The sequence below is a fragment of the Ursus arctos genome, unplaced genomic scaffold, assembly GCF_023065955.2.
Source record: "Ursus arctos isolate Adak ecotype North America unplaced genomic scaffold, UrsArc2.0 scaffold_32, whole genome shotgun sequence".
NCBI classification, from domain to species: domain Eukaryota; kingdom Metazoa; phylum Chordata; class Mammalia; order Carnivora; family Ursidae; genus Ursus; species Ursus arctos.
Window position 1 is genome coordinate 28,336,979 of NW_026623008.1, and position 26,354 is coordinate 28,363,332.

The following is a 26,354-nucleotide window of genomic DNA, read 5'->3' on the forward strand; positions in this document are numbered from 1 at the left end:
TTTATTTTCTGACAGAATCTTTTAATATAAAACAAAGATAAAACACATCTCAACCCTGCAATCTGCCAGCATGCCTTGTTGTTTTTTTTTTTACAAGATGCACGCTAGACCTTAAGACTAAGTAGCAGAGTCTTTAGGAGCATTTGGTTGGGAGAAATAGAAAAAGCAGATTTCAGGTAAGCCTGGGCAAGCCCAAAAGCTGAGATACGTCCCTGAACACTAGAGCAGTCCTTGTCTTTTCAGATCCTCATAGGTCTTCTTATTCACAACATTCCCACTGGAGTCTTCATATTCTTCCTGAAAGGAAAGGGGAACACTATCAGCTATGCCTCCTGGGAGAAATGTCTGGAACCAGCCTCTGGGTACCTGAGCTCACCCTGGCTTGATTTCACGGCATTCATCTAAGACAACCTTTCTCAACTGGGGTTCTGCAAGAGAATCAAACTTGACTGCTCTAAGGCATCCACTGTATGTCATGAACCAACACATCCTAGGCATCGAGAATGGTACGATTTATGACCTATCTTTAGGACACCTGAGAAAATAGTCCGTTCCAATCACTCTCTGTGTCTAAAATGATGAACGCTAGTTGAGAAAGGGTGACCTAAGATAATAGTTCTCAAATTCCCAAGACCCTAGGTTTCTGTCCTTTCTACCCAAGGCTGCTGAGGAGTTGAAAGGAGAGGCCAAGAAGGCTGAGCTTCCTCATTTCCAGTAAAATTCTCCTGTATTTTATATACCGGAATTCTACATTACAGTTTGTAAAGGGCTTTTTTGCTGCTTTAAAAAAAAAAGTGGGGGGGATAGTTACCACACCTCACATACGTGTCACTCCTCATCTCTGAAATCCGCTCTTTGGGATGACTATCTCTAGACCAACAAGGATGCCTCCCCACCCCATGAGACAGGCTTCTCTCTCACTGGATGCTTTCCTCTAAGAAGACCCAACCTATGATATGGATTCACAACTCCTTAGCCTATGAGTCCTCACACAGGGCAAGACATTGGGTACTCCCGCTTGCCGCTTCAGCATTTCAAGAGCAGAATACAACCTGTCTTAAGACACACATTTCAAGTCTGACACATGTAATATCACAAATAAACTAGGCTTCCATGTCAAGAGCCAATTCAGATATTGGCACATAATACTGGCCACTACAGTGAACCAGGGGACTGCCTTTCCTCTCCCGTCTACAGGGTGAGGGAGCAGTCACTTGACACTCCCATGACGCTACACGAGCACCCACCTCGGTGTCAGGCTGCCATCGTTCTGATGCCTTCTGCAGTTTCAGCTTGGCCCACACTGCAGGAAGAGAAATGAGCAGCAGTCAAGACTGGCCCGAGTATCCATCAGGCAGACAAGTGTTACAACATTCCTGTCCCCATTAAGATCCCCCTGGATGACCCTGTGCTTTAGACTTTTGCCTGCCCCACACTAGAATTTCAGTTCTGGACCACCTACAGACAGAAACCCCCTCCATGGCAAAACTTACCATAATCTTTGCTTTGCTGTAAAAGAAAAGTTGGACCAAATATAACCAGAGACCTCTTGGAAGAGAGAACTGATATACCCTCAAAGAAAGAAGTTAATGTGGTACAACCCAACGGAATTATGGGAGAAAGTGACCTTATGGTCTTAACGTTCATTACAGAAGAGAAAGGGAATACTAGGCATGGTCAAGTATGTTTATTTAAAGCCTGGTGTGCAGATTTCAAAAGCTTCAGAGGAGGAAAAAAAAAAAAAAGGTGAAATATCACAGCCAAAGAACCCGAAAGATGTCTGGCTCAACGAACACTGGAGATATTAAAACAAGAACTCTGACAGTTCAGTAAAAGCATCCCTACAAAGATGAAAGGGAGCAGACGCTTCCAGAAATGACCACAGCTTCACACATACACAAAGCAGGACAGGCACTGAACCAGGAAAGAGAGACCTAACTCTGTAAGACTGGTGTCAGAAGGTGCACTCTCAGAACAGAGATCCACACAGAACAGCTAGGACAGGTCCACTGAGGGAGAGAGGTAAAGTATTACCAGTATTAGGAATATTGATTTCTAAATGCTTCCAGAGTTCCCATCAAGTGGAGCAACTCTAAACCTGACAAGATTATATTGTGCTGAGCAGTGGGTATTATATGTAAGAGATGAATCACTAAATTCTACTCCTGAAACTACTTTAAATGCTGTGTTAACGAACTAAAATTTAAATAAAAACTTGAAATATTAAAAAAAAATACTTGACAAGAACAGAATACCACAGAAAGCAAGCTAAATCCTATGATGGGGGATGAAACGCAGATGATATATGAGAAGTGCTTAGCTCTGTGCCCGGTATACACATGCTCGCCCCAGCACCCTTTCCTTCCTTGCTCACTGCTTCAAAAGAGCTAAGGCTTCAGGCCCAGACAATATGCACATCACAAGCAAACAGAAAATTTATCATGTGCTGCAAGGAACCAGAGCAGAGTCTTGTCACGTCTATGTCCAGGCCACTCAGGAATTCAATCAGGCTGGTACTAAAATACTGGAGATTGAAAATGCTGCTGTGATTGCTTTTTCTTTTTTTGAGGCTGTCATGATTTTTGTTTTAAGGGAAAAAAAATGGATGTAGAAAATTTTGGAGCAATAAGGGGGATACTGTTTTTCAGAGGGATCTGGAAACAATTAGAAAAGAATGGGATCACCTCTGGGCGCCAGCGTGGATTCACTAAGGGTAACTGAAGCGAACGAATTGAATTTCCTGTTTTTGATGAGCTAGCTGACCCAGTAAAAAGCCAGAGACATAGGATATCATGATTTTAGCAAAGTCATTGCTCTCATTGGCAATGTCCACAGAGTTCACTACAACGTTTAAATTTCTTATGCTATTATTGTAGACAACATTGTGGTAACTGACCTTGATGCTATTAGTTTATCAGTTAGATAAATTTATACCTAGTGAATACCAGTCAATGGTGACCACCCACCTAACTCATGGGGACCCCTGGTGGCAATTTCACAGGGCTCTTAGCTGTTTTTTCTTCAACTTAACAAAAATAGGGGAGCCTGGGTGGCTCAGTTGGTTAAGTGACTGGCTCGTGTTTTTGGCTCAGGTCATGATATCAGGGTCTTGAGATCAAGCCCCGCATCGGGTTCCATGTGCAGAGCCTGCTTAAGATTCTCGCTCTTCCTCTCGCTCTACCCCCACCCCACCGTGTGTGCATGTATGCGTGCTTGTGCGCATGCACGCTCTCTCTCATAGTAATGATAATGATAAAAATAAAAGTTAGATTAAAAACAAATAACTATAGTTTAAATGACAGTGCTGAATCCCTCCCTCCTGTCTAAAAACCCCAAAAGAAAAACTTCAACAGAATGATCCAAAACAAAAACCAACAAGTAAATCCAGTATAAAAGCTTTCCAACAGGAAATGAAGAAAAATTTCAGAAACTCTACGCCATAACAGAATTAACCTCCATTCAGTAATTAATTGCTTACCACTAGTGAGACACCTGAGATAAAGCCTGTCACAATTCAGTGGGAACCACTATGTGTACAATCACTGATCCACTATGGAAGTCTGAAAGGAAGCCGGAGAGTTAATCTAGGATACTCAAAAGGAGGAACAATGCCTGGGGAAATGAGAGGGGAGAGGTGATGATGAATTTGTGGTAAATCTATGATCTATTGAGGGTGGGGGAAGAAAGTGAAAGGACAAAATGATATTGAGATAAAAGTAAAAGTATAAATGTTACACAGAGAAACAAAATATTAAAGAAAAGTCATGATGGATGGAAATGATAAAACAAATCCAAGAGGTGGCAGTAATCAAATGTGTATGAGAGAAATTGATTAACTGAGACGTCTGAATCAAAGAGAGATTCTGGGGGCGCCTGGGTGGCTTAGTTGGTTAAGCATTCAGCTCTTGATCTCAGCTCAGGTCATGATCTTAGGGTAGGGAGACTGAGCCCTGAATTGGGCTCTGCACTGGGTGCGGCATCTGCTCAGGATTCTTTCTCTCCTTCTGCCTGACCGCCCCCCCTCCGGCCCGGCACTTGGCACTGTCTCTCTCAAAAAAAAAAAAAAAAAAAAAAAAAAGAGATAGATCTGAAAATAATTTGGATAATGGAAGAATCATGAACCTGCCAACAATGTTCTGGAAAAAAATAAGTTTTTCTAAAAATCTAGGTATGGCCAAGGAGAGAATACATGGCATTTCTTCCTGGAAGCAGCTTAATGATCAACTATTTTCATTTTTTAAAAATTTATTTATTTATTTAAGTAATCTCTACACCCAACGGGGGCTGAAACTCACAATCCCGAGATCACATGCTCTTCTGACGGAGAGCCAGCCAGGTGCCCTGATGGTCAACTCTAAAAAAATCTACTTGGTGAGGCTGATTGAAAGGCAGTATAGCATTGTGGAAAGAGAAAAGACTCTGCTGTAGGACAGACATGGGTTCGATCCCTGGCTTTTTTCCATTTACAAGCTACGGGACCTTGAAAAAGTTACCTAACTTTCCTCTTCTGAAAATGTGGGTGACCTACTACCTCAATGCTTGTTCTCAAAGTTCAATGAATGTAAAATACCTCCCATTTCCCCGGCACAAAGGGGGCACTTGATAAATGGTAGCTAGCAATTTGAAAATTAAACCCTGAGTGAAAAGGTGAAGGTGACTGGATCCCTCCCTCGGGACCTCAGAGGCCCCCCAAAGGGAGTTGATGAGGGTGGGGGCGGTTTATGCCTCCTCACAGAGTATCCTCTGCACGGTCATCAGCCATGGTTGTAAGCACTGTGCCTACATTATCTCATTTCGAAACAGCTCTGTTAAGCGAATGTATTATTATCACCCACTTTTGATAGATAAGGAAACGGAGGCACTGAGAGAGGTTAGTAACCTGCCCGGTGTCCCATAAGCTAGCAAGTGGTGGAGCCACGATTTGAACACTGACATGTTACCTCTCCTGCACTCTTAACCACCGCAAGAAGCTACACTGGGAATGTGGTTCTGAACCAACCTTACCCTTGAAGTGGAACATACCAAAACGTAAAGAACTTGACAGAATCAATCAACCAAGTCCCAGGGTAAAAGATCATGACAAGAGATGACATAAATCTGAAAGCAGAAAAGCCACTTTTTATAAACAAGGTGATAAGAATATTGATAAACAGGATAAGATCAAAGACACAAAATAAAATCTGCTCACTGGATCATTATGAGAGTAAGAAATAAGTATAAAATTTTCAGTGCTTCAGGCCATCAAGATCTGATCAACTCCTATAAATAATATGACTAAATTATATTTATAATAGCTAATAAAAATTTGTAATAGAAATAAACTATCAGTTAAAACCTGAAGTTAGAAATATTAGGAAAACATCTGTCTAAAAGGAATAGATACAAGTCTACTATTTAATCCATGTAAATGAGCAATCTAACAAAAAATAAGATAACCTTTCCAGCAAAAGAGTTAAATACAAATACATTAATTAATACAATGAAATGTAAAAGGCTTAACATGCCTATACAGTGGTGAGTATTGATGACCGGGGTAGAAAATGGCCACATCTGCTGCCCAACTTTTGATAATGGGAAATGGTCTAAGGCCATCACAAGAGAACAAACAAGCTATCAGATAAAGGGAATTTCAAAAAGAAAATGGGAGTAATCAGTAAGGTTATAATACAATATTGAGTTTATGTGGTTCAAACACCACAATAAATACAAAACTGGTAGAAATGCAAGAGACAAATTTAATTGTAACTGAGAATGTCAACATACCCCTAGCAGGATGTGAAACAAATATAAGAACGAAATTAAGGGCCTGAACACGGCAAGAAGATTAAATAGCCCATGGGTGGAGAGAAGCACCCCCTTCTTAGACGTACAGAAATCTTTAATGAATCAGACTATATTCCTGATACAAAGATACAGTATACTGTAAAGGTAGAAATTCTTTATGTTACTGCATGGGCCAAGAAAAATAGGAATAAATAAAACAGAGTTCAAAGGTGGTTAATCGACTATATATAATTAAAAATACTCTTTTAAATAATTTCTTAAAAATGAGAAATAACCTCTTTAATAAAGCTCTAAATATATCAATAATGGATACGCTTAATGGATTTCTAGAAGAATAACGTTCTAAGTGCCTGTATTACAAAGAATAAAGAAACAAAAAGAAGAAAGTTCTCATCTAAAGACTTAAGAAAGGAATAAAAAAAACCCTACGAGGACAGAAGTATTGGCAGGAAAAAGAAAACAGAAGAGAAATGAAGCACTTGGTTTCCACTGTGTCATAATAAATCAAGAAATTGTATGGGTTAACTGGCGAATCTTTTTAGGCTGCTTCCTTTGTATGAAGAAGTAATCTCTATTTAAATATGTTTCAAATGACAGAAGAGAATGTAGCGTGTAATCCCATCCATTTTACGTCTAAATACGGATTTGATCCCTAAACCTGACAAGTGATTCGAAGGAAAACAAGAAGCACATCTTTTACTTATGAACATAAATATAAAACTTCTGAATAGAATTCCAATAGGATAAATAACTGCGTTAAAAGAGTATCTACCAGTATGAAAGTATCTAGGAATGCTGTTTAACCCGATGCCCAATAAAAGAAAAAGTGGTAAAATGTGATCTTGTCTCTCGTGGAATGTGATTAATAAAACCATGAGCCCATCTTAACATCAGTGTAGATGCACAAGCACCCTTTCCTCTGAAAACAGCAGCCAGGTAAGGATGACCTGTCACCTACTTCTATTTAATTTAACATAAGACTTGGGGGAAATGCTTGCGACACTATCCACAAAACAAACACACACAAAACAAAACTAATGGAAGTATCACTTTTGTTTTAGCAGTTGGCATGACTGTAAGCCTAAAATGATGTCAACACCAATCTCAAGGTATCAGAAGTAATAAATTAAGTGAGGCCAACTGCAGGACATAAAAAATACACAAAACATGAACTGTGACCCTACTTACTAGGGGTACGCACATCTGGAAAATACATTTTAAAATGAGACTGCATTCGAAATACAGTGTTATGATTCTAGACATTTCATTACTATTTTAATTTCCTCCAAAATAGTGAAGGGCAAAAATAAAAGTAAATTAGAAGTGAACTGGATGATCTGATAATGAAACACAGTGTAATTCTGACTGGAGCTACTCTATGATCCTGACTTGCAAATGAGTAAGGAAAGACGAAGTGGGAAGTCCCCAAAGCTGACTGCACGTAAAAAACTCAATAAAGAAAGTCCCCCAAATCCACAGGTTAAACCGGTATCAGGGAGGTCTTTCTTTTGGTACGACTCTAGTATAACTGTATAACTGACATACGACATGCTGTTAGCCTCAGGTGTACGACATACGGATTCGACAATTCTGCGTCACTCAATGCGCACCACGGGTAAGCGCAGTCCCCACTGTTCAGGGAGCTTTAGGTGGTCATTTCTAATTTGCCTCTGTAATGGACGTGAACCACCCCAGAGAAGGGGCCAAAGGAGTCAGCTGGCCAACCAGCTGAGCAATGTGATATGCACCTGGGGGGGGGGACTGCCCAAAATTTCACAAAGCGGAGTGGTAGTACTCCTTTCTTCTCAGTCTAGCCAGCTGAGAGCGAAAACACGACAAAAAGACAAACTAGAAAGAAACAGAAAGTTTTAGAGGATAATGGCTAATGGCAGGAAAAGTTACCGCTGTCAGGCCAACAGGGAGCATGACTGAGGTCCCCGAGTGCTTTAACAACACATTTCCCGACATGCACTCTGCTCTGCTCTTTCTGCAAAAGCTATTTTGCTACCCTGTTTCCGTGCATCTGCCCTGTCACCTCAGAAGTAAGCTTACTGATGGGGCGCCTCGGTGGCACAGAGGTTAAGCGTATGCCTTCGGCTCAGGGCATGACCTGGCGTTATGGGATCGAGCCCCACGTCAGGCTCCTCCGCTACGAGCCTGCTTCTTCCTCTCCCACTCCCCCTGCTCTTGTGTTCCCTCTCTCGCTGGCTGTCTCTATCTCTGTCGAATAAATAAATAAAATCTTTAAAAAAAAAAAAAAAGTAAGCTTACTGAGACCATTTCTATTTTTCCCTTAATATCTGCAGTTCCTAACCATTAAATCAGTTCAGAAAAACATATATACCCATTCACTCAAAATCTTGCATAGAGAGGAGCTCAAAGGCCCCAGTGAAAAGGCCTGTCTTGCAGTCAGCGAAGGGCTCTCGTCAAGAGGGAAACAATCAGTATGCTGACCAACCCATGCCCCTCAAAAATGTAGTTACTGTGTGACTGTAGCAGCCTTTCCATCTCCACAGCCTGCTGCCCCGAGACCTGGGTACGCCAGGGCGCTGCGGGCGGTGAGCCGTAGGAGCGGCCACGTGATCTAGCGCCTAGGGAACGGTAAACAAAGCATACTTACAGGAGACAGCATCTTCGATCTGGGTCACGTTAGCGAAGTGGGCAGTGTTCGGGATGCCCAAACACCTCATGCCATGAGCATGACGCCACTCCTGGGAGGAGAGAAAGAGAAGGACCATGTGAAATGGGAATAACTGCATACGGAGCACAAACTCCATTCAGTTCATAAACCCTAACCTGACCCTTTGAAAAAGACTCCGCCTAATGGTAGCATTCCTTCTGTGGCTCACGTTTGTAAACAGCTGGCCACGACTGATAAGAGGTGGTTATTTCAAAGCAGCACTGCATTGTTTTCCTCACTGGGCTGGTTTCTCAAACCAAGATCCAGATCCAATAATAGTCCAGACAAGACCTGTGTCAAGACCACAGAAAAACACCACAACTCTAATTAACCAGTGACCTCCCACGCAGCCCCCACCTCCAGCATGAGTAAGCATCACTGATGGCAGGTCACTTCTGTAAGTAAGGGGGAAGACTGCTCACAGGTATAAGCAAGGACGTGAAAGATAGCAGGGACAGACAACGAGTTTGGGCTAGGGGATGGCAAATGGCATGGGCTCTATCCTGCCCACAAATTCCAATGCATTTGGAGGTAGTACTGAGAAAAATTCAGAGATGACTCAAGGGCCCAACAGAAAAGACCCAGGATCAGTTAGTGATATGGATGTCTGAGGGAGGAAGGGAGAAGTTCATATACGTTCTCTACCCTTAGTCTAGCAAATCTTTTCCATTTGTAAAACTTCCTTCCAAGTACTAAGAATCAAAGGGGGAAACTCAACAAGGGTGAATCCACTTCCTGGATTACTACCCACATAATGCCTTGTCTCAAGAATGACTTAATAAATGTTACCCTTAGTTCCTATTTTTCAAAGAGGAAAAGGCCCATTTAAGACACAAAAGAGGAGGCAGTCAGTCCCTTCTTTGGTCCTGTGTACTAGCAGTGGGTAGAGAAGTGAGCAAGGATTCAGAGGATGGTCTAAGATGCTGGCAGAAAGATAAACGAGAGAAATGCATGAACAAGCAAGAGCAAAAGGAAATGAAGTTCAAATAGCAGAGTGCCAGAATGCCTCCAGAAACCATCTTAGGCATTATTCTAGGCTAGCACGGTGCCAAAGGTCAAATGCCATGTGCTTGACTTTAGATCCACTCCTTCTTGCTTCTTAAGCTCTGGACGCTAGTGCTCCTCTCTGAAAGCTGCGTGTTTCACGCTTCAATTTCCAGGAGAAATGGCTCTGAGTTCCTTACAGCAAAGTGCCGCTGGAATGCCTTGGGACCTCGGTAGGTGTAATTTCCACAAATCTCACAGTTATAGTTGATGTTTAGACCGTGAAGCTTATACAGCCAGTAGGGAATAGGCTAAAAGAAATCAGATAAGAAACAGTATTAGACTCGTGTCTGCATCTGCTTCCTGAACAGGCGATGGGAAGGAAGGTGGTAATGCTGGCACATACTTTGCCATCCCAGCCGAGGGGCAGGTTCTTGGGGTTGTAAATGATCTCATTCTCTTCATCTTCACTTTCACTCTCACTGATCTGCTCTTCCTCTTCTTCTTCTCGCTCCTCCCCGGTCCTTGCCTGCTTACGTTGTACATTTTCATGAGTGAGATGTCGCTGTTCCTGTCAGTTCCAGAGATGAAAAGGGAAGTCAGAGGAAAGTAGTGCAGAACAAGGGCAATTTTCTTTTTCTTTCTTTCTTTCTTTTTTTTGAGAGAGGGGGGTGGGGCGAGACAAGCAGGGAGGAGGGTCAGAGAGAGAGGGAGAAACAGACTCTCTGCTGAGCAGGGAGCCCAATGTGGGGCTCGATCCCAGGACCCTGAGAGGATGACCTGAGCCGAAGGCAGACGCTTAACCAACTGAGCCACCCAGGCGCCCCCAAGAAGGGCAATTTTCTACAACCCTTGCTGACCCCTCACTTCCAAGGATACGGTTTTCTTACTTGTACAACAAAGGGCAAATCTTGCCTTCATATCAAAACTCCTTATCAATAGGCTCTCCCTGATCCTGAAGGAAAAAGCCAAAGGTTTTAGGTCACTTGCCTAAGATACTCATCTGAGGCCACGGACTACTGCAGAACAACAGAGAACAAAGTCCTTTCTGTCTCTAAAAATACTTCCTTACCCAGTCCTTTATTCTCCTTCCTCACCAAGATTACAACCTTCTAACTTACCCTGAGTCTCTCCTCATTCCAGGCCAACTTCCATTTTTTCCCCAAATTTATGTACTTTTAAATAACCCCCATCTAATGGTACACTCTGTTTAAAAAATTTATTGTCTTTTTTTTTTTTTAAGATTTTTTTTGTTTATTTGACAGAGACAGCCAGCGAGAGAGGGAACACAGGCAAGGGGAGTGGAAGAGGAAGAAGCAGGCTCCTACCGGAGAAGGCTGACGTGGGGCTCGATCCCAGAACACCGGGATAAAGCCCTGAGCCAAAGGCAGACGCTTAACGACTGAGCCACCCAGGCGCCCCTGAGCCACTCAGGCGCCCCTGTCTTTCTTCTATTTAAAGAACAAAGTCCAAATCTCCAACATAACTCTCCAAATTATTCTCTGACCACTCCCTCCCTTATAAGGCACCCTCCACACACACTGGTTTTCTTCTCATTATTTCTTAGTATCCACTTTCTCTCCATGATGTTTTACCTTCACCCTTCTTGTTTCTTCTTCCTAGAACATTCTTTCTCCCTCTTTCTACTTAGAAGACTCAGTCTCAGTATGTCACAGCATGCATTTGACTGTGCCGTGGTCATTTATTTTCCCCAACCGCAAAGTGGCCTTTTCAAGGTCAAGAGGCATTTCATATTCACTATCGTATCCAAGGACTGAGCACAATGTCTGGAAACCAACAGGTATCAATAAATGGTGAGATAATAGTAAAAGTCTTATCAGTGCATAATAGGAGCAACTTCTGAAAACCATTCTGGCCGAATTCTAGAGAGTGGTGCCACCTCCTGGCAGGGAGGGCAAAGTGCTCTCAAAGAAGGGAGAAAGTAGAGGGTACATCTTAGGTCATGGGTACAAATTAGCCTCCCAATCACCTTCAGAGGACTAGCAACCCAGACTGCTGTCCATACTAGCACAGCCAAGTTCACTGTGGAAATTAACTAGTGCCCCCAGTGTCCAACATTCTAGCCAGCCCTTTCCTGAAAGCAGTTGGGAACCAAAAGGTGACTAGTTTTATAGCTATTATACGCATGGTCCTCACACAAAGGCAGAACAAAAACATCCATGCAACTGACAGAGACATGTAAACAAGCTATCTGAGCCAGAACCATCACTCAAAATGCCATCTGAGCATCTATAAAGGGAAAGGCTATGAGAGATGAGCACTGTACAAAGTAGACACTCTCTGAAAGGCTGATCTTCTGCAGGACTCCCAGAGACACTGGCCATCTTCTTTGGATGAGTGCTGCCCTTTCTTCTACCTTCTCTTCCCTGAAAGAGTGATTTCCCTTGTATTCCTCCCCCTTTCCTTCTGAGATAAGCATCCTGTCTGGTGAGGCCTTTCGCCACTCCCAACCCACCCTTCAGCTCCTTCTTGAAAGAATATTCAAGCAGCGGCTTGTAGCCAGCTTTGTACCACTAACATTCTAGTCCTAGCAAATTCGTTATCTTCTGAACGCTTACGTAATGTCTTTTCGTAATAAGTTATACCTGAAAAGCTGCTGTGAGTAGACTTTCTCCTAATGCCTTTTGAGTATATGCTTCCATCTTCTAGGTACATTTGGGGACTTCTAGGTATATTCTGGAACGCAAAGAAACTACACCATTCTGGATACCGCATTGAGAGGGGAGTCTATTCTCTCCGCTTGGCCTTGTGGAAATTGGGCAACCTTGAGAACATCACCTAACAGGCACCTATGAACAGAACGGGACCTCACTGAAGGGTCAAGTGCCTGAGAGAACCCTATGCTCTGCTGAACCAGTTTAACGTCTACCCTTCCTCTTTCGCCCCTAAAAACAATCCCACGAGTTCACATTTCTCTGATTCCCATACCCTGCAGTATTTACTGCTCTAAGCAGAGTCCATACTTACCCCAAGAATCTCTACATATTCATAGATCTGGGCTTCTAGGAAGGCAATGTCTTTGTTCCTCTCAGTGTCTCTGGAAACAAGAAAACAAGCTGTATCACTCAAGGATTCTTTTACCCAATGCCTCATCCCCTGTGTCTGGGAACATTTATTCCAAGGGTGCATTAAAAACTACAAGCATGTGACAAATGTCTTGCTGTGAAAGCAAATGCTCTGTTCAGCTCAGGACTTGCTGACATAAGTATTAAGGTTATTTCTTGGAATGCATGCTTCCTTTCTGACCTCATTCTAGAAGACATAAAAACACATCAAGATACTTAAATATCCATCATTACAATCTACAAAGGAAATGTGGTATAGGAGACAAGCTCTGGGACAGGCAGACTTAGGCCCAAATCCTGACCTGCTACTTAGTAACTATGAATAGTGGGCACATTCCATAACTTTTCTGAGTCCTTATCTGCAAAAAATCAGGGTAACAACTACTTCTCAGAATTATAAAGGACATAAAAAAAAAAAAACAAAAAAACCCTGTACAAACATGTGGCTCAAGAAGAGATTCAACTACAGGGATGAAAGTTACAGCATAGGGGGACGCCTGGGTGGCGCAGTCATTAAAGCGTCTGCCTTCGGCTCAGGGCGTGATCCCGGCGTACCGGGATCGAGTCCCACATCGGGCTCCTCCGCTATGAGCCTGCTTCTTCCTCTCCCACTCCCCCTGCTGTGTTCCCTCTCTCGCTGGCTGTCTCTCTGTCACATAAATAAATAAAATCTTTAAAAAAAAAAAAAAAGAAAGTTACAGCATAGGGAACATAGCCAATGGCACTAACACTGTTCTATGGTGACGGACAGTAGGTCTGCTCGTGATGTGCACAGCATAACGCACAGACTTGTCAAATCACTACACTGTACATCTCAAACTACTGTAATTAATGTAACACTATGTGTCAACTATACTTCAATTAAAAGAAGATTAAATTGTCACTAGTAAAAATAAACTTAGAAAAAAATTCTGGAACCTATTTAGCCTCCATAGCCTCCCAAGATACCAAAAAGTACCTTGAGCCGTCTCAACATTAGGCTTGACCTGCTCTCAATCACCGGAGCACAGACCGCCCTTGCTGTGTAACAGCGACGGCGCTCTCCACCGGATGCAGAGAAAAAGTGCCGACACTGGATCTCTCTGAATCAATAGTGGCGGTAAAACAGGTTGCTGTGGTAAAAATTCTGCATGGGAATAAAATCTTAAAACTGTCCACAGAAGTGCCACCCCAGCCACTTACCGCTTGGTGCCCTTTGACTTGGGATTTTTGGCAAACAGGGAGGTGTCAAGTGACTCCAGGGACTTTCCTTTGGTGCTGAAGAGCCTCTGGGCTCGCTCTTCTAGGGTCCTAAGGAGATAGGAGGGGTAAAGGGTTTCAGAGTTACTCTACCATACAGGTCTGCGTATTTGTGCAGTGTGGGATAATGGAAAGAATGGAATCAGAGTCAGTTATTGTGCAAACATACAGTAAAATGGGACAGTTCTGATAGAAAAAGCAGTCTCTTACCCACCACACTTCAATCCTAAAGCTAAGAGTGCAGATTTCAATCTGTCCAGACCCAGGGAGGCCAACTCCTATAAAAAAAAAGCCAAGTTACAATTTCATATAAATAGATTTGAGAAACAACAAATGCTTAAGCTTAGGTCTTTGCAGGCGGGTGTGTGGATGTTCTTGAAGCTATGAAAAAACCATATATTCCACAGCCAACACCTAGCACTAAGCTCAACCTCTCTAAAGGACTGACCCTGTGGTCAAGTTCGTATGTAATCAGACTGGTAGTGATTACCTCCACTATAGTTTAATATAGTTAGAATTACTTTACAGTTTCCAAAGTAGTTGGCTAAGTTTTTTTCTTTTAGCTTTACCTTTGCCTGTTCTTTGTAGATGTCTGGTTCTAGGAACTGGTGTCTTATCGTAATACATCCATGGCATTAGAAACAGGAGATTGAGAGGTTTCTCTGAGGAATGAACAGGCGAGACCAGTACAGTTGCTAAAGAAAACATACCTCCCAGGAGGAGAATGCAGAAAGGTCAAGATGGGCTCCAGCATGAGTCAGGGCACTGCTTGTCTCTTTCTGGCAAGAAGAACAGTAAGATCCAGGTTTAGAATGAAGACAAGGGAGCCATCTACCACCTATGTTACCAAGTGGTAGATGGCCTCTTATACGCATGCGTGACTATGAATCAAATTCCTGTTAAGAGCAGAGCCAAAGACAAGATGGTTCATTCTCTCTCTGAGAGTTCAGGAAAACTCAAGTTTATCACCAGGAGTAAAAATACATGATGGAGATTCTAGCACATAATCTTTTCAGTTTTGGGTCAGTAGGAACCACACAATAGTAGTGACACTAGTTGGCGAAAATGCTGGGCTCAGCCAATGGCACGGAGGCCCTGACAAATTTCATTCCAAAGTATGCATGGGAAGAAAACCAGACAGACGTGGCAGAGCTGGACACCTCACAGTCACAACCGATCCCGAGGGATCTGCACGTCCTCTCCCCAACCCCACTGGAGCTCACCGGCCATCCAGGAAAGGTACCATTCTCCCACTTCTTCTCAAATTCATTCTGAATCTTCCCAAAAAGTTCATTCTGATCTTGGAGGGGCTTCACTCGATCTGTGTAATCTTGAAGGTACTCAAGCAGCATCTCCAGGTATCTACAGAGGAACAATACAGAGAAAGCAGAGTTTGTATTTTTTATATATTGTTATGCCCTGTAAAATATAATTTCAGCGATACCAGTTTTTAAAAGTAATAATACTAATTTTTAGAATGAGCTTGCAACTGAATTTTTCCTGTCATCTTGATTCTGACCTTTCTGATCTCATTTCATCCTCATGACCTAATTTCAAATACTAAAATCTTAATTAACTCAAATAAAAGATTTTAGGTAAAAAGAAAATGAGAAAAATAGAGAAAGTCAGTAGTACAGATCACTAACCACAGGCATAAAAACACAAACAAAACTTTCCATCTATACATCAGAGCCAGGCACCTTACTTCACTCACAAGAGAAATGCTAATCTTTTTCTTGTTAAACGCCAAAGACACAGATCCCTGAGACTACCTTCTACAATGAGACAAATTTAAGAACACCATGGGCGTTAAGATCACAGATGTGCCAGAAGATGCACATTCTTCCAGAGCCAGAGTATTACAAAGGTTTAAAACTATGGCATTCAAAACCCCTATCCTCCAATAAACCTGGAAGTCACTTGTGTCCTTTCAGGCAATAAAATTTGTTAACTCTGCCATGAAATCTTTACATTAAATAACCTTCTAATCAAATCCAGGAGAGGCCTGGAAGCTAGCAATGCCTACCTCTTATATTCAGCATTCTTCCTTTCTTTAGGAATGTCAAATAACTGGTCAAAGATGGAGAGATATGTGATATAATCCAGCTTCTGAAAAGAGAAATGACAAGAGCACCAGTTAGGGGTTTGCACCAAGTTTCACTACAGTCTCCAATGAATGAGATCAAAACTGAGTGTTGTCTAATAAACTAACAAGGCCCGGCGGGTCTTAGTTTTTTTCCCCGCCCATCATTTAATTCCTACACTACCTGGGGTGTTAATTCCACTGCACTGAGTAGACTATTAGACATGTAACTAACTCTGCAAAATAAAGATCAAATCAATAAACAGTAAACGAAAGAAACATTTGTCAAACACTATTGCAGGCAAGGTAGAAGGCTCTGACACGCACTACATCCTAGGCTAAGGTCCTGAAGGTGCCATTTGTTCACTCATGCCATCACTTATTGAGCCTCTCTGGACCAAGTGCATGGATACAGACGAGAACAAGACAGGAACAGGACCGGCCCTCTTGGAGCTTAAAGTACAGTCACTGAACTTTTGGGACATTTCCTCACAACTCCATGAGGAACTTAATCATACACTTCCTGTGATCTTTCTGAGACTGTCACATTCAATCTCAACTCTTGTGATAAAAGACACTAAGTAGCCTTTGCTGGCAAAGATTATGTTTTTACATTTTTCACATACTTAGTACTACGGGTGCCTAACACAGGAGCTCGATATGTATTTTTGAGTTTTTTAAAACACTATTTTATGTTTATAAAAGCAAAATATGCTTATATTAATAAGCAATAAAATTCGTTAATAAAATAGTATGCTTGTGGCACCTGGCTGGCTCAGTCCCTAGAGCATGTGACTCTTTTTTTTTTTTTAAAGATTTTATTTATTTATTTGACAGAGATAGAGACAGCCAGCGAGAGAGGGAACACAAGCAGGGGGAGTGGGAGAGGAAGAAGCAGGCTCATAGCGGAAGAGCCCAATGTGGGGCTTGATCGCATAACGCCCGGGATCACACCCTGAGCCAAAGGCAGACGCTTAACGACTGAGCCACCCAGGCACCCCCTAGAGCATGTGACTCTTTTTTTTTTTTTTTTTTAAAGATTTTATTTATTTATTTGACAGAGAGAGAGACCGCCAGCGAGAGAGGGAACACAGGCAGGGGGAGTGGGAGAGGAAGAAGCAGGCTCCCAGCAGAGGAGCCCAATGTGGGGCTCGATCCCAGAACACCGGGATCACGCCCTGAGCCGAAGGCAGACGCCCAACGACTGCGCCACCCAGGCGCCCCATAGAGCATGTGACTCTTGATCACAGGGTCGTGAGTTAAAGGCCCATGTTGGGTGTGCAGTTTACTTAAAAAAATAAAAATAAATAGGGGCACCTAGGTGGCTCGGTGGGTTGAGTGTCTGACTCTTGGTTTCAGCTCAGGTCATGATCTCAAATTTGTGAGATCGAGCCCCGAGTCAGACTCTGTGCTCAGCTCAGCTCTGTCCCTACCCTGCGTGTGCATGCACACACGCATGTGCTCGCTCTCTAAATAAATATTTTTTAAAAATTTAAAAATTTATGGGGCGCCTGGGTGGCACAGCGGTTGAGCGTCTGCCTTCGGCTCAGGGCGTGATCCCGGCGTTGTGGGATCGAGCCCCACATCGGGCTCCTCCGCTGTGAGCCTGCTTCTTCCTCTCCCACTCCCCCTGCTTGTGTTCCCTCTCTCGCTGGCTGTCTCTATCTCTGTCAAATAAATAAATAAAATCTTTAAAAAAATAAAAAATAAAAAATAAAAAAATAAAAATTTAAAAATTTAAAATAAGGCTCTTGCATTCACTATAAAAACCTTTCATTTTACATACTGTTTTATTCCAAGAAAGCCCATTACTTCCTTATATTTACGTAATGGTCACAAAACACAAGGAAGGTAGTCTAATTGCTCTCTATCCAGAAGCCCCAGCCTGCCGTCCTGACCAACCCCTAGAATCAGAACCATTGTCATTTCGTGTGCCCTCTCCCACCTCGCCACCACTGGCCCTACCTCTGAGGCCTTCAGGTTAATGTATTTGAGGTAACAGTCATGAAGGTCGAGGTAACGACCATATCCCTCTTCATCTGTGAACTCGACCAAGTCTGAAAGAATCAAAGATACCAGTGATTCAGACATTAAAGACCACTTTCTTGGACGTAGCTTTTCAAATGGATTACTAGTTTTCTGTTTCATGACACAGTTCTTCACCCAAATGTCCTTCCTATGCTCACGAAGTGAACAGACCTGTTTTCCAGACCACTGATTTTGAGCAAGGGTAGTACAAAATGAATATTTTGTCCAAGGCCAATTTAGGATGTCAATCCGGCCCAGAACCAGCAAAGGGAGAACCTGGCTATAAATTTCTCTGGGGCTCTGCGGCAAAATCTGAGCTCTGTCATTAACCTTCCTTTCGTTAGTGCTTAAGATGCTGAGCCTACTTACTTTGTGCCTCTTCACTTGGATTCTCTCGAGCCTTCAGAAGCTCCTCAAATTCCACTGACATTGGCACACAGATCTGAGGGAAAAAAGAAAAAGTCAGGTGAATTTTTAACAAAAAAAGTTGCAATGTTGCAGAAATGGGCTGTATGCTAAGTTAGACTTCTGACATTTGAGACTTGGTTTTTCATTAGGAGCCTACTATTATTCTGCAATTACCTTGCTTTTTTCTTTTCCTTTTTTTGTACTGTTTGCCTAAAAACTCCTCTCGTAACGCATGCTCCCAAAAGCTCAAAAACACAAAATGAAAACCAAAGTCCCCCTTTCTGCTGCAAATAGGTAAGCACTGTTAAGAGACCTTTTTATACCACCTGTTTCCAATTTTTGCTCAACATTAGGATCACCTGGGAGTGTTTTAAAAAATCAAATCTTTAAAAAATAAAAATCCCCGGAGGATTCAAACACATTTTCGCAAAACTTGCAAACCGCTATTCTGGATATTTAAATATATGCGTATGTACAAGCACATACAGGCATATGCAAGGTGTTCATTTTTTCACATAACTGGACTTTTCTTTCTCATTTATTTTATCTTGGGCAGCCTTCCAATCATTTTTTAAAATGTATTTCTCATCACCTTTCTATCAAGGCTGGAATAAGGTTAATACATCCGAACGGTACTCATGTCTACTCTCTTGGCTAGCAAAGACTTCACACTTGATGCTGCGAAGGGGGGAAAACTTCTGCCTGCGTGAGAATGCACCCTCTTCTCCTTTCCCTTACCTTCAACATCTTATTTCTGGTATTTCCAGTCTCCTCCTCTCTCTACCTGCACCCTTAACACGCACATCTTCCTGAGCTTCCTCATGATCCTCCTGCCTCTCCTTTTCTCTGCCAGGCTTTTAAATACCTGTCCCCCCATCCATACTTCTGCTTCCCTATGACCCACTTTTGGCTCAGTAACCACATTTCCATTCCCACTGCTTCAATGAGGGAGCAATCCTGGCAGTTACCAGTCAACAGCTGATGCCAGTGGCCTCCTCTCGGAAACAGTTTTGCTTAGCTTCAGTAAGACATTACCTAGAGCTGTCGTTAGATCTCTGTGATGAAAGTACTCCCAGGCTCCATTTCACTCAAGTTACCTTGTCGTCGTCAGTATACCCTCACGGCACATGGAGAAGCTCTGAGTCTACCTTCGCATTGTCTCTTTCCCAGAACTCCACGGTTCACAGCTTCAACCACCAAGTCTATGAGATAATTCTCAGATCTAAATCATAAGCTTTTTTTTTTTAATCTCTTGCCTGACCCCAGTCACCTAACTTCTCTCACAGGACACTTTTACCTATGTAACATCACCTGAAAAACTACATATATAAAAATTCATTCCCACTGCAAGTGGGTTACCTCTTTTTTTTCCCCAAGGGAACAAACAACTTTCCAGTTACAAAGTCATGAAAGCTCAGAATAATCTATGACCCATCCCTCTCCACACACGCTGCAGCCATGGCCTTGCTCCCTTTCTCCCTAGAACTCCTTTCCCCCCTTGAACTCTGGTCAGCTGTTCAAGATGTTCAATGGCTTCTAGATAATTGGGATATAATCCCTGCTCCTTATACTATTACAATATAGTGGGGTACACATTCTTGGTCATAAAATACAATCAGATCATAAAGATTCACTGGAAGGGAGGAGTGGACTAGGAAAGATATTTTATGAGAGAGTTGGCCTCTGGGCTAAACCCTGACGGTGTGAGGATCACTGCAAGTGAGTGAAGCCTCTTTCTGAGTTGGATCCCCTAGGTAGCAGATTTCAAGACAGAGTTAGGAGTGCAAGGACTTTATTGGGGATAATGCTGTGAAAGATAAAAACCAGGAGAGAGCATGATTGGGCAGGGAGAGCCTACACTGTGATTCAGACAAAGCCTTTACCTTCCCAACGGGGAGCTGTGGAGCAAAGACTACTCATTACAAGAGTCTTGCACTGAATGGAAACAGCCAGGCCACAGTATGCTCATTTGTGCTCAGTCACTGGCTGGGGCTACCCAGGAAGAGTATGGCCTTGACCTAAAGATGAGGGGGAAACTGAAAGCATTGGAGTTGTAGGATGTCAGCTAAATATGCTCCCGGCAGGTTCTTTTGAAGGGACATCTGAATGGTGTATCTCCATTCTCCTTATGTCTTTCCTTTAGTATGCTCTTCAGGAAGGTTTGGAAAAAATACTTTGAGTACTGTACCTCATTTGGGTGTTTCCGATGGAATTCCTTTATTTGCTTGAGTCTATTATAAAACTCAGCAAATTCATTGGGTCCTGAAATTGCATTGAGTTCCTCTTTTCGTAACCTGCAATTTCAGGAAAAATCCAAAGAACATAGTGCACAAAATCAGTCCTTTAATTATGGCTCCTCAGAGGCACTAACTCCTGGACTAGAAGTGACTATCACTTACCCATCCTTATCATCGTACAAATCCCGCAGGTTCCCGCTGACTTCCATATACCTCTGAAAGGCAAACACAAAACCCATCAGAACAAAGCAATCTGTACAACTATAGGGCTAAGCAACCAACAGGGTACACTAGTCAAAGCCCAGGGAAACCCTGAGAGATGTGGTGTTAAAAGTTCCTGTAGCTTCTGGGGTCCCCCAGATGGTTCAGTCGCTTAAACGACTAACTCTTGATTTCGGCACAAGTCATGATCTCAGGATTGTAAGATCGAGCCTGTGTTGGGCTCTGCACTGGGCATGGAGCCTGCCTGGGATTCTCTCTGCCCCTACCCTCCTCAAAAAAAAAACCAAAAAACCAAAAAAACAAAAAAAACACATCTCTGTGCTTCTGGTAACTTTAATAGACAGTACTGGTTAGTTTTTAAAACAGGTCAAGGTGAAGACTACCTAAGTGACACCTCTTGAAAGGTGGAGTGTTCCTATATTTACTACTGATACTTAATTGTCTCCAGAAGAGTTACACAGCCACGTAAGAGTCACCCTCTCCTAAACAGCAGTTCTCACTCCCACCTAAGACCCTCAAAATTGAAGAGTAGCCCAAGATGATTTTCACTACTTGAAAAAGCTTAACGGAGTGCACAAGCTAAATAAAATCTCACAGCTAACTCTGAATTCAAACTCAAGATAGTACAGGGACCTAGTCCCTTTTTCAAAACTTTTGGGACCAGAATTGCTTCAGAATTCAAAAATTTTAAGTTGGGAAAGGTATTATATATCATGTAACATCCCTACTGGGATCTGGAACACATATTAATAATTCTGCAGTGAAAATTATGCATTATTCACAAAGTGGGATAAAGACCATAAAAAGCTTATCTGTTAAGGTCAGGGTTTTCCTGCCAAATGAGATCAAGTCAGATTTTGTCACCAAGTAATTACAACACCCCCCAACCCACAAAGAAACTCTTTGTTTTCACAGTATTTTGAATTTGGGAATTTAAATAAGGAACTAGGGGCTAATAATACTAATTATCTCCTGCAAATCAGAAACTCTGATTAGGTCTTTCAATCCTTTCTAAACAGATTTCAAATACATGGAAGAATAGAGAGCATTTTTGTATAATGAACCTTCATTTACCTATCATTCAGCAGTAAGTATTTTGATTCATTTCCTAAAAGTAAGAAACTGAACTATTACTAAGCAAAGGTAGTTTTGTAGGTAAAAATACTTCAAAACGGTATTCTAGGAGGTAAACACTAATACCCAGCATTCTGGGGAGGGGAGGGCGAGGGGATGGTACCTTTTGTGCCTGAGCCACTGACTCCTCGTAACTATTCTTTGCACATCATGAGCAAAGAATGGTATGAATAAGAGGTCCCGTTCACAGAGGCGAGGAAGGGCAGTTCAGCACCCTCGGGTTTGGCAGCCATGAGGACGTCTCCAGGCGGACAATCCGAGACTGGTCAATCTGGCTACCTTTGGCCAGGGCTCATGTTGAGACCCCGCACCCCGCCTCCCCTCTCTTTTCCAGCTTATCCCGACCCAAAGAGAAGCGGACAACGGGGCACTCACATCTTGCATGGCCCGTGTGCGGTGGTCAGAATTGATCTGGTCCCGGAGCTGGAGAAAAGCAAACGGTGACACAGGCGCCGTTAGCGGGAGTTCTGAAGGTGGAAAGGCCGCCCGAGGGCGGAGCTTACCCGTCCAGGTCTCCGCCGCAGCAGCCGAGGGCTCGGCGGGCGCTAGGCCTCGAAGGGGCGGTTACCAAGGCCGGAGCTCAGAGAGGGAGCCAGGGAGGGACCCGGGGGTGGGGCGCGGGAGGGTCTCGGGGCCAAAGCAAGCTCTCCGAGGTTAGACCCCGGGATGGGGCCCAGTCTCGACGTAGCCTTTGCCCAGGCCCCACTCACCGTGGACTTCTTAGTGAGCATCTCTTTGGCCATGACGTCCATGAGCCGTTCCTTTTCCTCATGATATCGCCGCTGCTGCTCCAGAATTGTCTCCATTTTTCCTCCGCCGCTGCACCTCGATTCAGACCACCGACACGGCCGGAAACGACTCCTGCCGCTTTGCGCGCCCGCGCCCCACGCTGAGCGTCCGGCTGCACCAAAGTTCCGCGGGTGCCGGAAGTGCCTCGGGGACTCGAAGAAAAGGGAGCATCAAAAGGTGAGCACAGTCTGCGCTATCGAGGTGGCAGCGGTGCCCTCTGCTGGCCGGAGGTGTAGTGGAGGGATGCAGAGCGATTTCCAGGTGCCTCTAGGGGGCGTAGAGAAATTCAGGAATCTGAGGTTAAGGGGCCGGCTTCCTGGGGTTTTGTGAGGCCGGCGGGGCAGGCAGGGACGTTAAAGACTGAGGAGTAGTTGAAGAACCTGTATGGGAGTTGGGTGACTGGACCTTGAGTCCTTAGCTTTCAGTGTGACTTCTGTCAACGTTTTTCCCTTCTCTAGACCTCTAGACCTCGTTGTCCTTGTAAGCAATCTTTTTTTTTTGTTTTTAATTTTTTTAAAGAAATTCACATGGAGGGGCTCCTGGGTGGCTCTGTCGGTTAAGCCTCTGCCTTTGGCTCAGGTTATGATCCCAAGAGCCCCGCATCAGGTTCTCTGCTCAGCAGAGAGTCGGCTTCTCCCTCTGCCCTCCCTCATGCCTGCTAGCGGGCGCATTCTCTCTCTCTCTCTCTCTGAAATAAATAAAAATCTTTAAAAAAAAAAAGTGCACATGTGGAGAAAACCCAATTGTTTGTAAGCAAGGGGACTGGTTAAATAAATGGTACATCCAAGCAGCGAAATGCTATACAGCCATAAAAAAAGAATGAAGCACGTTTCTAGGTACAGAAATTAAAACACATGTCTATATATTCAGAGGGTCATAGCAGTGTTATTTATAATCAACAAAACTGGTCTCAGCCCCAACACCCATTAACTGATGAATGGTTAAACAAAATGTAGGATATCCATACAGTGGGGTATCACTTAACAATAAAGGAATGCTACAATACGGACAAACCATGAAAACATCATGCTAAGTAAAAGAAACCGTACACAAAAAATGACATAGGGTATATTGAGATGAAATGTCCAGAAAGGGAAATCGATGGAGACAGAAAGTAGATGAGTGGTTGTCTGTGGCTGGAAATGAGATTGGAAATGACAGCAAATTTGGTGGTGATAGAAATGTTCTAAGATTGGATTGTGGTGATAGTTGTTCCACAACTCTATTAAGTTTGCGCAAAGTAATTGAATTGTACACTCGAAGTGGGTGAATTTTATGGTATGTAACTTATCCCTCAATAAAGCTGTTAAAAAAATCTGTATGAGCTCAATGGAAAGATGGCCACACAAAGTGAAAAAGATTTAGATGTGTAATGATGTGTATAGAAACAGACGCACAAAGAGATTATTTCCGTGAGGATATCCAAGTAACAGTAAACATTGGTTGCTCATGAGGAGATACCCCGGAAGATCTGGTGCAGGAGGGAAACTTTTCTTTGTGTATAACCATCATGAAAGGTTTTTTCTTAACATAGACATATATTACTTTTGCATTTTAAAAAATAAACTTAAAACTCAAAATGAAAATACATATATGCGCATGCATGCTTAACAAAAAGAACCAGGAGGCTATAAATATGTCAAGGAATTATTAGCGATTTACCTATTCTCTTTACTTTTTGTAACTCTCCAATTTTTCTACAATAAGAATGCGTTGCTTTTTGTTTTTTTGAAGTTTGAAAAATAACACAGGGGTAATGACTCTTGTCTTGCCTGCTCATGGGGTGTTGTGAGGGTTATATTTATACCTAAAAATTTAAGCAAGATCTCAACATTAGAGAGAGCACCCCTGGCAAAACTCACCAGAGGCCCCCCCCCCATCAGAAAGAGGTGGGAAATCTCCATTCAAGATTGGAGAGTGTGCGTGTGTGTGCGTGTGTGTGTGCGTGCGCGAGTGTGTGTGTGGTAGGGTTTGGGATCTACCTTATTTCATCAAATATGAGATGCCATCAAATGTTAACTCCATTATTTTATGTTCCACTAAGAAAGAAAGAAAAAATTGTTAAACTATGTCACATCTTCTATTATACAATGCATCTGGGTTTCCAAGATGTTAATCTGAAAAACATTTCTCTTGAAATCAATGACATGGTAACTGTGTATCTCTTCCTCTTAGGGGGGTGGACCACTTAAGCAAAAGCATTCACCTTCCTTCCCCTAAAACCTCCTTCTCCAGTCCCTCAAACCAGTCACCAAGTCCTCTCTTTTCCACCCTTGATGCCACTGGCCTCTTTATCTCTCTCCTCGACCAGTGCACCAGCTTCCAACAGAACTTGCTCATCTTACCCCTGCAATCCATTATTCATGCTGTAGTCAGAGTGATCACCTTATGCCCCTGCTTAAACATTTCCACTGGCTGCTTTACCTGCAGGGTGAGGTCTGTTTAACTCCGCATTTGATTTTTTGTGACCTGGGCTCTGCCTGCCATTTTAGTCTCTTGGCACTTCCTCCAAATGAAATTATTTGCTGCTTCCCCAAAGCGCCATATGTTTTTTTCAGGCCTCCCGTTCTTTGCACCAGCTGTTTTCTACGCTTGGACTACTCTTCCCAACAAGTATTTATTGAACAAGTAGTAAGTGCCGGGACCTGAGAATAGTAGGGTGAGCAAGGCAGGCGCGAGCCCAGTTCTCCTAGAAGCCGGTGGGAGAAAGACAAAAATGTAAACATGTAATTATTCATTATAAGCACACATGGTTGGTATTTGTAAAGGTTTGTTGAAAATGTCAACCACAGCCCCAGAAAGTTTAGGGTTCAAATCAAGCCCGAGAGGCATTCTGAAAGGGATCCACCTGTGATTACCTAGGTGATTTTGGGGAACTGACAAGTGGAGTCTCCACCTCTGTGAAATGGAAAAATGCCCGCCCCATAAGGTTTCTGGGAGGATTTAGTGTGAGATACAGATGATCACGCGGGTCCGCCGGACCGTAGGGCCCCTCCCCGAGGGGACGCCAGGGTCCTCCCCCAGGGGACGCCAGGGTCCACCCGCACCATGGCGCGGATCCCCGCCCCAGGAGGCAGCGGGCGGGATCAGGAGCTCCCCAAGCCGCGCGGCCCGCGAGTACGCACCGGTGCGCCTCAGACTGTCGGGGACCGAGGGCGGGGCAGGGGCAGCGGGAGTCGGACGCTGGGAGAGGGGAGCAGCGCTCCGCCCCATCTCCCCACTTTGGGGGACAACCCCCCTCGCTCATTCCCGCCTCCGCCCCTGAATCACGGGGGGGGGGCGGGGCCGTGACCCATTCATGCCGGGAATCGGATCCAGATGTTCCCGCGGCGCGTGCAGCTGCATCCTTGCCTTTTTTGGCAAAAAACGTGCGGCCGCGAGCGGATCCCGGGCCGCCTCCGCTAATCCTCGGGAAGAGGGGGAAGGGGGCTGGGGGTCTGGGCCCAGACTGGGAATCCGTACCGGGTGCTCTGCGGGATTTGGAAAGAGGGGGTAGGTTTGTACTGTACGGGGGAACCCACTGCCAATTCCACTCCCGTCCGAGACCTCCCCCAAACCCCTCCCTCCCCCACCCGGAGGAAAAAGCCCTTCGCCAGCAGCGGGGAGGCTGGCTAAGCCTGAGAGGGACGGTAGCAGCGGCAGGGATCCCAGTTCTCCGGAGATTTCCCGCCCCGTGGCCC

At 43.8% G+C, this 26,354-nt stretch overlaps 1 protein-coding gene across 1 annotated transcript; it reads right to left on the bottom strand.

Annotated features, from left to right (window-relative positions):
- Nucleotides 1–25,883, bottom strand: SF3A3 (splicing factor 3a subunit 3). Its single transcript, XM_057305212.1, has 19 exons — nt 25,800–25,883; nt 24,657–24,713; nt 22,596–22,941; nt 22,261–22,308; nt 20,692–20,744; nt 20,481–20,586; nt 18,254–18,326; nt 17,822–17,913; nt 15,800–15,882; nt 14,997–15,135; nt 14,484–14,552; nt 13,984–14,051; nt 13,717–13,824; nt 12,437–12,506; nt 9,855–10,019; nt 9,649–9,759; nt 8,405–8,495; nt 1,248–1,303; nt 1–297 (listed from the first exon to the last, which is right to left on the bottom strand). Exons 3-19 carry the CDS (start codon nt 22,689–22,691, stop codon nt 220–222), a joined length of 1,506 nt encoding a protein of 501 aa, XP_057161195.1. The 5' UTR covers nt 22,692–22,941; nt 24,657–24,713; nt 25,800–25,883; the 3' UTR covers nt 1–219.
- Between the last annotated feature and the right edge of the window lie 471 nt (nt 25,884–26,354).

What these genes read in the sequence shown, in the direction of transcription:
- SF3A3 (XM_057305212.1), bottom strand. Translation starts at nt 22,691, where the DNA reads ATGGAGACAATTCTGGAGCAGCAGCGGCGATATCATGAGGAAAAGGAA. An exon ending in TTGTACGATGATAAGGATGG is followed by an intron (nt 20,587 to 20,691) that starts GTAAGTGATAGT and finishes CTGAAATTGCAG; the next exon opens with GTTACGAAAAGAGGAACTCA. An exon ending in CATTCCAGCGGCACTTTGCT is followed by an intron (nt 8,496 to 9,648) that starts GTAAGGAACTCA and finishes CTCTCCTCCCAG; the next exon opens with GAGTGGCGTCATGCTCATGG.